Here is a 14,071-nt window from a genome sequence, read left to right as displayed (position 1 = left end):
TGACAGAGGATGAGATGGTTGGATGGCATCACCAACTCAATGGAACTGAGTATGTGTGGACTTTGGGAGTTGGTGATGGACGAGGAGGCCTTGTGTGCTACTGTTCACGGGCTCACAAAAAGTTGGACACGACTGAGCAACTGAGCTGAACTGAAGCTGTTGAATATAGTTTCAGATTTCTTTCCTTGTTTTCTTTTTTTTAATTTAAATTTATTTATTTTAATTGGAGGCTAATTACTTTACAATAATGTATTTGTTTTGCCATACATCAACATGAATCCACCACGGGTGTACACATGTTCCCCATCCTAAACCGCCCTCCCACATCCCTCCCCGTACCATCCCTCTGGGTCATCCCAGTGCACCAGCCCCAAGCATCCTGTATCCTGTACCAAACCTGGACTGACGATTAGTTCTTATATGATATTATACATATTTCAATGCCATTCTCCCCAAAAGTCCAAAAGATTGTTCTAAACATGTATCTCTTTTGCTGTCTCGCATACAGGGTTATCATTACCATCTTTCTAAATTCCATATATATGTGTTAGTATACTGTACTGGTGTTTTTCTTTCTGGCTTACTTCACTCTGTATAACAGGCTCCAGTTTCATCCACCTCATTAGAACTGTTTCAAATGTATTTTTTTTAATGGCTGAGTAATACTCCATTGTGTATATGTACCACAGCTTTCGTATCCATTCATCTGCTGATGGACATCTATGTTGTTTCCATGTCCTGGCTATTATATACAGTGCTGTGATGAACACTGGGGTACACGTGTTCTTTCAGTTCTGGTTTCCTCGGTGTGTATGCCCAGCAGTGGGATTTCAGGGTCATAAGGCAGTTCTATTTCCAGTTTTTTTAAAGAATCTCCACACTGTTCTCCTGAGTGGCTGTACTAGTTTGCATTCCCACCAACAGTGTAAGAGGATTCCCTTTTCTCCACACCCTCTCTAGCATTTATTGCTTGTAGAGTTTTGGATCAGAGCCAATCTGACTGGCATGAAATGGTACCTCATTGTGGTTTTGATTTGCATTTCTCTGATAATGAGTGTTGTTGAGCTTTTTTTTTTTTTCATGTGTTTGTTAGCCATCTGTATTCTTCTTTGGAGATATGTCTATTTATTTCTTTGGCCCATTTTTTGATTGGGTCGTTTATTTTTCTGGAATTGAGCTGCATGTGTTGCATGTATATTTTTGAGATTAGTTATTTGTCAGTTCCTTCTTTTGCTATTATTTTCTCCCATTCCGAATGCTCTCTTTTCACCTTGCTTATAGTTTCCTTTGTTGTGCAGAAGGTTTTAATTTTAATTAGGTCCCATTAGTTTATTTTTGCTTTTTTTCCCAGTATACTGGGAGGTGGGTCATAGAAGATCCTGCTGTGATTTATGTCAGAGAGTGTTTTGCCTATGTTCTCCTCTAGGAGTTTTATAGTTTCTGGTCTTACATTTAGATCTTTAATCCATTTTGAGTTTATTTCTGTGTATGGTGTTAGAAAGGGCTCTAGTCTCAATCTTTTACAAGTGGTTGACCAATTTTTCCAAGACCACTTGTTAAAGAGATTATCTTTTCTCCATTGTATATTCTTGCCTCCTTTGTCAAAGATAAGGTGTCCATAGGTGTGTGGATTTATCTCTGGCCTTTCTATTTTGTTCCATTGATCTATATATTTCTGTCTTTTGCCAGGACCATACTCTCTTGATGACTGTGGCTTTGAAGTAGGGTCTTTAGTCAGGCTGGTGATTCCTCCAGTTCCATTCTTCTTTCTAAAGATTGCTTTGGCTATTCGAGTTTTTATTGTATTTCCGTACAAATAGTGAAATTATTTTTTCTAGCTCTGTGATAAATACCATTGGTAATTTGATAGGGATTGCGTTGACTCTATACATTGGTTTGGGTGGTATACTCATTTTCACTATATTGATTTTTCCGATCCATGAACCCGGTATATTTCTCCATCTATTAGTGTCCTCTTTGATTTATTTCACCAGTGATTTATAGTTTTCTATATAAAAGTCTTTAATTTCTTTAGGTAGATATATTCCTAAGTATTTTATTTTTTTCATTGCAATGGTGAATGGAATTGTTTCCTTAATTTCTTTTTCGATTTTCTCATTATTAGTGTATAGGAATGCAAGGGATTTCTGTGTGTTGATTTTACATCATGCAACTTTACTGTATTCATTGATTAGCTGTAGTAATTTTCTGGTGGAGTCTTTAGGGTTTTCTATGTAGAGGATCATGTCATCTGCAAACAGTGAGAGTTTTACTTCTTCTTTTCCAATATGGATTCCTTTTATTTCTTTTTCTGCTCTGGTTGCTGTGGCCAAAACTTCCAAAACTATATTAAATAGTAGTGGTGAAAGTGGGCACCCTTGTCTTATTCCTGACCTTAGGGGAAATGTTTTCTATTTTTCACCATTGATGTTAATGTTTGCTGTGGGTTTGTCATGTATAGCTTTTATTATGTTGAGGTATGTTCCTTCTCTTCCTATTTTCTGGAGAGTTTTTATCATAAATGGGTATTGAATATTGTCAAAGGCTTTCTCTGGATCTATTGAGATAATCATATGGCTTTTATTTTTCAATTTTTTAATGTGGTGTGTTACATTGATTGATTTGCAGATATTGAAGAATCCTTGCATCCCTGGGGTAAAGCCCACTTGGCCATGGTGTATGATCTTTTTAATGTGTTGTTGGATTCTGATTGCTAGAATTCTGTTAAGGATTTTTGCATGTATGTTCATCAGTGATATTGGTCTGTAGTTTTCTTTTTTGTGTCATCTTTGTCAGGCTTTCATATTAGGGTGATGGTGGCCTCATAGAATTAGAGTGGAGGTGTACCTTCCTCTGCAATTTTCTGGAAGAGTTTAGGTAGGATAGATGTTAGCTCTTCTCTAAATTTTTGGTAGAATTCAGCTGTGAAGCTGTCTGGACCTGGGCTTTTTTTTTTTTTTTGCTGGAAGATTTCTGATTACAGTTTCAATTTCTGTGCTTGTGATGGGTCTGTTAAGCTTTTCTATTTCTTCCCGGTTCAGTTTTGGAAAGTTGTACTTGTTTAAGAATTTGTCCATTTCTTCCAAGTTGTCCATTTTATTGGCATATAATTACTGATAGTAGTCTCTTATGATCCTTTGTATTTCTGTGTTGTCTGTTGCAGTCTCTCCATTTTCATTTCTAATTTTATTGATTTGATTTTTTCTCCTTTTGTTTCTTAATGAGTCTGGCTAATGGTTTGTCAATTTCATTTATCCTTTCAAAGAACCAGCTTTTGGCTTTGTTGATTTTTGCTATGGTCTCTTTTGTTTCTTTTACATTTATTTCTGCCCTAATTTTTAGGATTTCTTTCCTTATACTCACCCTGGGGTTCTTCATTTCTTCCTTTTCTAGTTGCTTTAGGTTTAGAGTTAGGTTATTTGTTTGCTTTTTTTCTTGTTTCTTGAGGTATTCCTGCATTGCTATGAACTTTCCCCTTAGCACTGATTTCAGTGTCCCACAGGTTTTGGGTTGTTGTTTTTTCATTTGTTTTTATGCATATGTTGATTTGTTTTTTGATTTCTTCTGTGATTTGTTGGTTATTCAGCAGCGTGTTGTTCAGCCTCCATATGTTGGAATTTTTAATATTTTTTCTCTTGTAATTGAGATCTAATCTTACTGCATTGTGGTCAGAAAAGATTCTTGGAGTAATTTCAGTTTTTTGCATTTACCAAGGCTAGATTTATGGCCCAGGATGTGATCTATCCTGGAGAAGGTTCCGTGTGCGCTTGAGAAAAAGGTGAAATTCATTGTTTTGTGGTGAAATGTCCTATAGATATCAGTTAGGTCTAACTGGTCTATTACATCATTTAAAGTTTGTGTTTCCTTGTTAATTTTCTGTTTAGTTGATCTATCCATAGGTGTGAGTGGCGTATTAAAGTCTCCCACTATTGTGTTATTGTTAATTTCCCCTTTCATACTTGTTAGCATTTGCCTTACATTTTGTGGTGCTCCTATGTTGGGTGCATGTATATTTATAATTGGTATATCTTCTTCTTGGATTGATCCTTTGATCATTATGTAGTGTCCTTCTTTGGCTCTTTTCACAGCCTTTGTTTTAACGTCTATTTTATCCGATATGAGGATTGCAACTCCTGCTTTCTTTTGGTCTCTATTTGCATAGAATATTTTTTTCCAGCCCTTCAGTTTCAGTCTGAATGTGTCCCTTGTTTCGAGGCGAGTCTCTTGTAGACAACATATATAGGGGTCTTGTTTTTGTATCTATTCAGCCAGTCTTTGTCTTTCGGTTGGGGCATTCAACCCATTTTCGTTTAAGATAATTATTGATAAGTACGATCCCGTTGCCATTTACTTTATTGTTTTGGGTTTGAGTTTATACACCCTTTTTGTGTTTCCTATCTAGATAATATCCTTTAGCATTTGTTGGAGAGCTGGTTTGGTGGTTCTGAATTCTCTCAGCTTTTGCTCGTCTGTAAAGCTTTTGATTTCTCCTTCATATTTGAATGAGATCCCTGCTGGGTACAGTAATCTGGGCTGTAGGTTATTTTCTTTCATCCCTTTAAGTTTGTCTTGCCATTCCCTCCTGGTATGAGGACTTTCCATTGAAAGATCAGCTGTTATTCTTTGGGAATCCCCTTGTGTGTTATTTGTTGTTTTTCCTTGCTGCTTTTAATATTTGTTCTTTGTGTTTGATATTCATTAATTTGATTAATATGTGTCTTGGGGTGTTTCGCCTTGGGTTTATCCTGTTTGGGATGCTCTGGGTTTCTTGGACTTGAGTGATTATTTCCTTCCCCATTTTAGGGAAGTTTTCAACTATTATCTCCTCAAGTATTTTCTCATGGTCTTTCTTTTTATCTTCTTCTTCTGGGATTCCTATGCTTCGAATGTTGGAGCATTTAATATTCTCCTGGAGGGCTCTGAGATTGTCCTCATTTCTTTTAATTCTATTTTCTTTTTTCCTCCCTGATTCATTTATTTCTACCATTCTATCTTCTACTTCACTAATCCTATCTTCTGCCTCCATTATTCTACTATTTCTTGCCTCCAGAGAGTTTTTGATCACATTTATTCTATTATTCATTATATATTGACTCTTTTTTATTTCTTCTAGATCCTTGTTAAACCTTTCTTGCATCTTCTCAGTCCTTGTCTCCAGGCTACTTATCTGTGATTCCATTTTGATTTCAAGATTTTGGATCATTTTCACTATCATTATTCAGAATTCTTTATCAGGTAGATTTCCCATCTTTTCCTCTTTTGTTTGGTTTGATGGACATTTCTCCTCTTCCGGTACCTGGGGGGTATTCATCTGTCTCTTCATCTTGTTTATATTGCTGAGTTTAGGGTGGTCTTTCTGTATTCTGGCAGTTTGTGGAGTTTCCTCACTGTGGGTAGGGTTGTACAGGTGGCTTGTCAAGGTTTCCTGGTTAAGGAAGCTTGTTTCGGTGTTCTGGGGGGGGGGGGGGGTGTGGAACTGGATTTCTTCTCTCTGGAGTGCAGTGAAGTGTCCAGTAATGAGTTATGACATGTCAATAGTTTAGGAGTAACTTTGGGCAGCCTGTACATTGAAGCTCAGGGCTGTGTTCCTGTGTTGCTGGAGAATTTGTGTAGTATGTCTTGCTCTGGAACTTGTTGGCCTTTGGGTGGTGCTTGATTTCAGTGTAGGTATGGAGGTGATTGATGAGTTCCTGTCGATTAGTGTTCCCTTGAGTCAGGAATTCTCTGGTGTTCCCAGGATTTGGACTTACGCCTCCTGCTTCTGGTTTTCAGTCTTATTCTTACAGTAGTTTCAAGACTTCTCCTTCTATACAGCACCATTGATAAAACATCTATGTTAAAGATGAAAAGTTTCTCCACAGTGAGGGACACCCAGAGAGGTTCACAGAGTTACATGGAGAAGAGAAGAGGGAGGAGGGATTTAGAGGTGACCAGAATCAGATGAAGTGGAATCAAAAGAGGAGAGAGCAAGCTAGCCAGTAATCACTTCCTTATGTGCGCTCCACAGTCTGGACTGCTCAGAGATGTTCACGGAGTTATACAGAGAAGAGAAGACGGAGGAAGGAGACAGAGGTGGCCAGGAGGATAAAAGGCGGGGAATAAAAAGGAGAGAGAAAGATCCAGCTAGTAATCAGTTCCCTAAGTGTTCTCCACCGTCCGGAACACTCTGCTGATTGACAGAGTTGAGTAGAAAAGAGAAGGGGGAGAGAGGAGACAGAGGCGGCCTGGTGGAGAAAAAGGAGAGTTCAAAGGGAGAGAGAGCAGTCAAGCCAGTAATCTCACTCCCAAGTAAAAATGGGGACTGAACATTGGGTTCTCAAAGGTACAAAATTGATAACAAATACCAAAAAGCAAAGATTAAAACTCTAGACTAGGAGTTGTATTTTCAAAAATACAATAATAAAGAAAAGAAGAAGAAAAAAACAAAATAAAACAAGACAAAGTCACAAAAATTATAAATATGTATGTGTGTGTGTGTGTGTATGTGTATGTATATATATATATATATGAAGTTTGCTTTAAATATAGGGTATTTTTTTGCAAAGTAATAGTAGGTTATAAAATTAAAATTAAAGCAGTAATAGAGGACTTAAAATTAAAAAAAAAATGATCATAAAAATAGTAAAAATATATCTAGGACTTTCTCTGCTGCTGTTGTGGACAGTGTGGGGTCAGTTCATTTTTGGATAGTTCCTTGGTCCGGATCATATTTCTCAAGATCTATAGGCCTGTTCCTATGTAGTCGGTACTAACTACAGGATTTTAATCTATTGCACCTGTCACTTCCAAGGCGGTTCCTTCTGTTATAGCTTCTTCTGTTTGCTGGTCTCTTCAGTGTCTGATTTCCACCCTGACACAAAGGGGGAGGTGGTGGCACTTTCTTTAGGCTCACTTGTTCAGTCACGCTGTGGGGAGGGAGGGATGCTGCAAACAAATAACACTGCCATGTGTTTGCAGTGCCTCAGCCACACTGGGCCTGCCCCTGCTCATGGCACGTGTGCCCTCCATTCCCACGCTGCTCAGGCTGTAGAATGCTCCGCTGGGAACCATTTGAGGCCAGCCCTGGGCTGCATGCACCTCTCAGGTCTAAGCCACTCAGGTTCAGGCACTCGGGTAGTTCTCAGAGGCACAGACTCGGTTGGAACTGCATTTTGTGCCCTTCCCAGGTCAGAGCAGCTCAGGTGATGAGGTGTTTGTTGAATGTGGTCACCGTGACTTATCGCCTCCCCTGTCCCTGCAGCTCAATTTTCTGGGTGTACAACTGGTGCACCTTCTCAGGCAGATGTTGACCGTCCAGAACCCCAAGAAGTCTTAGTTAGCAAAGAAGCCTGTTTGCAGTTTGGTAGATAATGCCTTTCTAGGGCTGCGATTGGCCCCTTCCAGCTCTGGCTGCCTCTCACTTGGAGGGGATGGACTGCAGTGGGCTAGTTCTGTTCAGTCCTTTGTTCTGTGTGTGGGCCTGGCAGAGTCTTAGGTTAGGGCTTTGCGCGTGGTAGCTATCCTGCAGTCTGGTTTGCTAGCCCAAGTTAGTTTGCTCAGATTGCCCTCGGGGCATTCAGGCCCTGTCCTTACTCTAAGCAATGCAGTCTGCGTCTCCCTGCCCAGTCCCTGCTTGCTAGTGGCGAGTGCAGGCGTCTGCGCTGCTTCTCCACTGGAGGAGTTACCATTTGACTTGTAACTTGTGGGTTTTAATTATTTATTTATTTTTCCTCCCTGTTATGTTGCCCTTTGTGCATCCAAGGCTTGCCACGGACTCGGTAGTGAGAGTGTTTCCTGGTGTTTGGAAACTTCTCTCTTTTTAAGACTCCCTTCCAGGGATGGAGCTCTGTCCCTACCTCTTTTGTCTCTTTTTGGTCTTTTATATTTTTTCCTACCTCCTTTCGAGGACAATGGGCTGCTTTTCTGGGTGCCTGATGTCCTCTGCCGGCATTCAGAAGTTGTTTTGTGGAATTTACTCAGCGTTTAAATGTTCTTCTGATGAATTTGTGGGGGAGAAAGTGGTTTCCTCATCCTATTTTTCCAGCATCTTAAGACCACCCCTCCTCCTTTTTTTCTTTTGGTTTTCTTTGGTTTTGTTTTAGATGGACAGTATTCTTGTTTTTCCTTAGAAGATATTCCACTCTGAATGTAGAGTCATAAGTCTGAATTTTAAAGCCACTTAAGTAATGTGTTGTTATAGGTAGCTAGTTAACAACCTGATGCATTTAGATTTATTAGTCTTTGTTTTCAATTTGTTCAGTTCAGTTCAGTCCTTCATTTGTGTCCATCTCTTTTCAATGCCATAGACTGAAGCATGCCAGGCTTCCCTCTCCATCACCAACTCCCACAGCTTGCTCAAGCTCATGTCCATCAACTTGGTGATGCTATCCAAGTATCTCATCCTCTGTCTTCTGCTTCTCCTCATGCCTTCCATCCTTCCTAATATCAGGATCTTTTTCAATGAGTCAGCATTTTTAGTGTGCCTTCAGTCTTTAAATCAACCAACATGAATTAAATTTCTCTCTGTCCCTACTGCACTCCCAACTCTAGGCCAAAAACAAAAAATTGCAGACTGAAGGCTGATTCCAGAACATCACTGTGGAGATTTTGTTCCGAATTTTTTTTTTTTTTTTTTGGGAAAAAAAAATTAGTTGCTAACATTAAAATCAGTAGATTGTACATAAATGTCCAAACTTTGATTCTCTTGAAAACATGGCCAACTTGCCTGATTTCCAGCATGGGTGAAGTGGAGGAAAGGTTGCTCCCAGTGGTAAGGCCTGTGCTGCCCTGATTCAAGCATGGCCACCTAGTCCTAGTATCATATCTCCTGCCTCCTGGGGTCATGAGCTTGTGAGAACTAGACTTCTAGATCTCTTAAGATAAAGACTACTTTTGTCTTGATCAACTTTGACTTTGAAGCCTTTAACCCATAACCTAGCACACAATTCTTCCTTGCACAATTGTTGGATGATATAAAGTATCTTGTGGATGCATATGACATTTCTTCCAGTACTGAAACCATGCAATTGAAGTATTGCTCTGCCCTAAATCTTTGATGCAGACTGGTATCATAGGTGCCCCTGATGTCTGCCAATAGACCCACTACCTTAAGCCAGTTGTATGTCCCTGGGCTGTCCCTGAAGTCTTCACTTTGCCATTTGACAACTTATCCTCCTAAAAATCTCCTCTCCAATGAAGACAGCAAAGCATATCTCATGAAGTGGCTAGGAAGATGACATGAAACCAGGAATGCTGAGCATGGCCCCTAGTATCCATTTTCATGGTGTTCTTAGCAGTTTTTTCTCCATGTAGGCAAGGTTCTCTGTCTTCTTAGATGTCCATGAAGATCAGTTTCATTTTCCAGCCAAGCTTCAAGGAAGAGATTACAGTTCAATTCTCTGTATTCTGAGGAGCTTCAAAGGCCAGTGACCAAGGACACTGATGAAGGTAAAGATTTAATCAAGAGCTTTGTGGCTTTTTTTTTTTTCCCAGACCTTTTAGTGGCCTAAAGGGGAAAACTCAGGTAGGTCACAGCATATATAACTAGGGGCTCCTGGTCACCACTACATGCTAAGAACCCAAACTTCCCTGAGTACTTGGATGCAGGAAAGAAGCATGAAGTGGCTTGTGGTCCTCGGGCTGGTGGCCTTCTCAGAGTGCATAGTCAAGTAAGTATGGGGACTGTTAGTCACATCATATTCCTTTCTCAGATTTTTCTTTTCATCTGATTATTCTTCCACCGATCAGGTTTAGAAGGAAATGGAATACTTCCCTAAGAGTCTTAAAGCTCAACTCTTACTTATTGATAAGTAACTTGCTATAGGAACTGTGGATCCCAAGGTCTTGGTTGGGTTGCAAAAATCTTGCAGTCTAGTCATGTCAAGACCTATTGAAAATGCAACTCCTTGTAACAGTTCAGTGCACAGTCTATGCAGATGTCGATGTGGTCCTGTGGAATAACACTTTTTACATTTTATTCAACATGTCCTCTTTTTTCCCTATCTACTTCAGTGTGTATATGCCTATGTCTGCATCTCTGTATCATTGTCATTTATCTCTCCATCTCTTTGGAAGTCACTGGGAGTGTATTTCTCTTTGTGTTGTTTTCTTTTCACTTTTCATTTGACTCTTACTTCTTTCTCAAGCCTCTGAATTTCCCTTAGCTTTTCCCTATATCTTGGATTCTTCTTTCAACTCTCTTTTCTCTTTTAACTTTGAGAAAAATACACTGTTTTATATATACTGTTTTATATCTGACAAGCAGTGTGACCACAGCCAACTCAGAAACCTCTTGCATTTCAAATTGCTCCCTTGTAAAAGAGGATGAGCCCCCCTTCTACCTCCTTCCTTGAGATTCTATAAGAAGGAATGAGTGAGATGGCAATAACAATGCTAATGGCTGTCATTGTTGAGACTGGAAGATCCCCTGGAGAAGGAAATGGCAATGCACTCCAGTATTCTTGCCTGGGAATTCTCATGGATGGAGGAGCCTAGTAGGCTACAGTCCATGTGGTCTCAAGGAGTCGGACACGACTTCACTTTCACTTTATATACATCACTTCACTTATCCCCAAGATATCCTATTTGGAGGGTTGTATTGTTACATTCTACCATTTTACTGAAGGGGAGACTGAGACACCACATGGTCATATGGCTTACGTAAGATTGCAGAACAGAACCTGTATTGAAATCTATGTCTTTGTCATGGTATAGGCATAAAATTCTGATAATAATGTGCTTCATAAAAATTAGATTAGAAAATACACAGGGCCATTACAATGACAGTTATATCTTAACACTGACAGCTAATTATAGCATCTTCTTTGTTTTCTTTGTCAAATGATCGGTGAAAGAATACCTCTAAGGAGAGTGAAGACTATGAGAAAAACCCTCAGTGGAAAAAACATGCTGAACAATTTCCTGAAGGAGCATGCTTACAGACTGTCCCAGATTTCTTTTCGTGGCTCAAATCTAACTACTCACCCGCTGAGAAACATCAAGGATGTGAGTATTTTGGGAGGATGGTGCTCCACAGTGCCCCCTGGTGCTCTAGCCTAGCACTGGGGCTTATCTGGAGGAGCCAGGTGGGATGATGTGGATGAGGTTCCTGCAGGAGGCAGAGACACTAGAAAACAGGGACCCCCAACCAGAGGATAAGGCACTCTCATCCTAAACTCTTGGTCTTTGTGACTGGGCATGGCAATTACCAGGTGGCAGGTAAATATCCATTTCTGTGTCAAAAAAGTGTCATTTGTTTGAGGGTGATTGTTCCTTCTGAACTAAGTGAGCCACTCAGTTACAGATGAAGAGTGAACCATCACTAATCAAAAGGTAGAACCAACTGAAGAGCAACTGTGAATCCCCAGGCAGAGGAATTCAGTTTCCACAGATGCAAAGACGACAGCACTAAAAAGTTACTGAACCTGCATTCCATGTATGGACATAAGAATCACCGTGGTTACTGTTTTTAGATTAGGAAAAGGGCTTATTTTGTCTTCAAGAATGCCCATGCCAGCCTGAGAGATAGGAAAAGAGTAAATACAGGTCAAATCAAAGGGTCACCTGTGTGGTGTTGATTGATTGTGGTCTGAGTTTGGAGGGAGTGGCTGGGGTTGATCAAGAAGGACCTCCTGGAGATGCGGGTGCTAAGGCTGGGTTTGAAGAGACTACAGAGCTGCTCAAATGAAGGCACCAGGACTTCCCTGGGTGTCCAGCAGTCCTGGAGGCCCAGTGTTTATGCCTATGGGATTCCCATGCAGGCGGAACCACTTCAACACCTGGTCATAGAGTTAATATCCTGCATACAATGTAGCACAGGAAAAATATATCAAATGCAGATACCTCTGAGACCAAAGCCTGTGAGCTGCACGGTGGTTAGAAAGTGATCTTAAGAGATATGTGACACCCAAAGGGAGGCAGCAGTTTGGGAATAGAGAGTAGCCAGTTCTGCACTAACCCACTCCCTCCTTCTCCCTGTAGTTGGTCTACCTGGCTAATATCACCATTGGAACACCCCCTCAGGAGTTCCAGGTTTTCCTTGACACAGGCTCATCTGACTTGTGGGTGCCCTCTGACTTTTGCACCAGCCCAGCCTGTTGTGAGTACAGACACCCCCTACCCGGACCATCCTTCACTTGCCCTGCCACCCTGTTTCCATCCTTGGCACCTGATGACACTCATCTCTTGTGTCTACAGCTAAACACGTTAGATTCAGACATCTTCAGTCTTCCACCTTCCGGCTTACCAATAAGACCTTCAGCATTACCTATGGATCTGGGAGAATGAAAGGAGTTGTTGCTCATGACACAGTTCGGGTAACAGTGTAACATATGCTGAGTCAGGACTGGCTAGGGAGTGACCACTGCTTGCAAAACAGATGCAGGACCATCTGGTAGGACCCTTCCTAGCCTAACTCCCATAGATATTGGCCATCTTATCCACAGGATCATGTCTCTGGGGAGGCAGTGCCCATGGTGACACACAAGCAAACAGATTAGCTAATCCAGAGAGTGGTTTGAGGTGTGGACTTGCAGCTCATCTGCCCATGAGCAGTTCAAGGTTCATTTTGCTGGGAGCAAGAAGAAAGGATAAAAGCACCCACTTTTATATTCACAGACTGTTCCAGGCACTTTCAGGTGATAACTGGTTTAATTTGCAACAATGCCACACAGCAGTTACTCTGATTAGCTCATGAGACATATGAGGAAACTGAGGTGCAGACAGCAAGGTCCTTCCTGAGGGTACACATGTGGTAGAAGGTGGAGTTAGGCTGGCTTTTCAGGACTGAATTTGCTGTGGGGTGTTTGTGAACAGGATAAAACTCATCTGAGGACCCTCGGCGCACTAAAGGGCTTCAGGTATCTGGAGTGGGAAACTGGTGGCCTGAGAAGTCAAGGGGTCTGATAAATGATTTCTCACTATAGAGGACCTTTGAGAGTCTAAAAAACCTATGGCCTTCCTCCCCCAAAATACTTGAGTAGTTCCACTCTCTCTTTTCTCTCTCATACACACTCAGAGAAATATACAAATATCCCCAAAAGTGATTTCTACAGGCAGTAATTTCATAGAACCCTGCAAGCAAGATTGTGTTTTCGGCTTCTGTCTTCCTGGACAGATGCAGAATCCACAGTACATTACAGAGAATGCAGTCCATTCCTGTCCTTAGATCACAGTGATGTCAAAGAGAAGGCTATCTTGCTCTTGATTGTTTTGTCCATAATGTGGCACCAATAGGACCTGGTGTGATTCTTGGTTGCCCCACCTGTACAGAAGCCATGAGGCCAAATGACTCACTCAGGTGGTATTTTTCAGAGGGGCAGGTGTTATAAAATTCACAGCCTCTCTCCAATGGAACCCAAATTCCCCTCCCAGCTTGATCTCACTGTCTGTCTGGCACTGAAGACAGAGCCCAGCCTCAATTCTTCTCTGAAGATCTAATGGTAATGCATCCCAGCCCAGTCCTAGCCCCATTTTATGTATCTGTAAGTGGGAACACTCTTCTTTCCCACAGATTGGGGACCTTGTAAGCACTGACCAGCCGTTCGGTCTAAGCGTGGAGGAATATGGGTTTGATCATATACCTTTTGATGGCATCTTGGGCTTAAACTACCCCAAAATATCCTCTTCTGGGGCAATCCCCATCTTTGACAAGCTGAAGAATCAAGGTGCCATTTCTGAGCCTGTTTTTGCCTTCTACTTGAGCAAGTAAGTCTGAGATGGACAATCCCTTTCACCAAATTAGCTGTAGGATGCTTTCAGTTACACAAAAATTATAGAACACTCGATAAAGAAGTATCCTGAGAGATAATCTAACCCAGGATAACTATGTACCCAGGACCCTACCTGGATTCACCCCTGGCTTTTAGAAATAAAAGTTTATTGGAACACAAGCCTACTCCTGGGCTCAAGACCAGTAAATTGGTCTAGCGGGGTTAGTGAGGAGGAAGGCTAATGGAAGGCAACAGGAAATAAGTTTAAGTAAAAGGCATTAGGATTTGCTTATGAATTTTATAAGGAAGGAAGAAGAAGGATGGTGGATATCTTTCCTTCCTCATTAGCATTTCACTGGGAGCCCAGGACCAGCTACCCAATT

The 14,071-nt window shown here is 41.0% G+C and overlaps 1 protein-coding gene across 1 annotated transcript in view; it reads left to right on the top strand.

Moving 5' to 3' along the window:
• Nucleotides 1–9,554: 9,554 nt before the first annotated feature.
• The window catches only part of LOC104982788 (pregnancy-associated glycoprotein 1-like), a gene marked incomplete at its 3' end in the record, with an annotated part of 7,236 nt that continues 2,719 nt past the window's right edge, over nucleotides 9,555–14,071 (top strand). The window contains exons 1-5 of the mRNA XM_010832246.1: nucleotides 9,555–9,647; nucleotides 10,833–10,983; nucleotides 11,959–12,076; nucleotides 12,175–12,293; nucleotides 13,490–13,683. Of these exons, the coding sequence (XP_010830548.1) occupies nucleotides 9,580–9,647; nucleotides 10,833–10,983; nucleotides 11,959–12,076; nucleotides 12,175–12,293; nucleotides 13,490–13,683 (650 nt within the window). The remainder of the gene's footprint in view (nucleotides 9,648–10,832; nucleotides 10,984–11,958; nucleotides 12,077–12,174; nucleotides 12,294–13,489; nucleotides 13,684–14,071) is intronic.

This window comes from Bison bison, unplaced genomic scaffold (assembly GCF_000754665.1).
Source record: "Bison bison bison isolate TAMUID 2011002044 unplaced genomic scaffold, Bison_UMD1.0 scf7180017860510, whole genome shotgun sequence".
NCBI classification, from domain to species: Eukaryota; Metazoa; Chordata; class Mammalia; order Artiodactyla; family Bovidae; genus Bison; species Bison bison.
The sequence above is the reverse complement of the archived record's forward strand: the minus strand, read 5'-3'. Positions and strand labels throughout refer to the sequence as shown.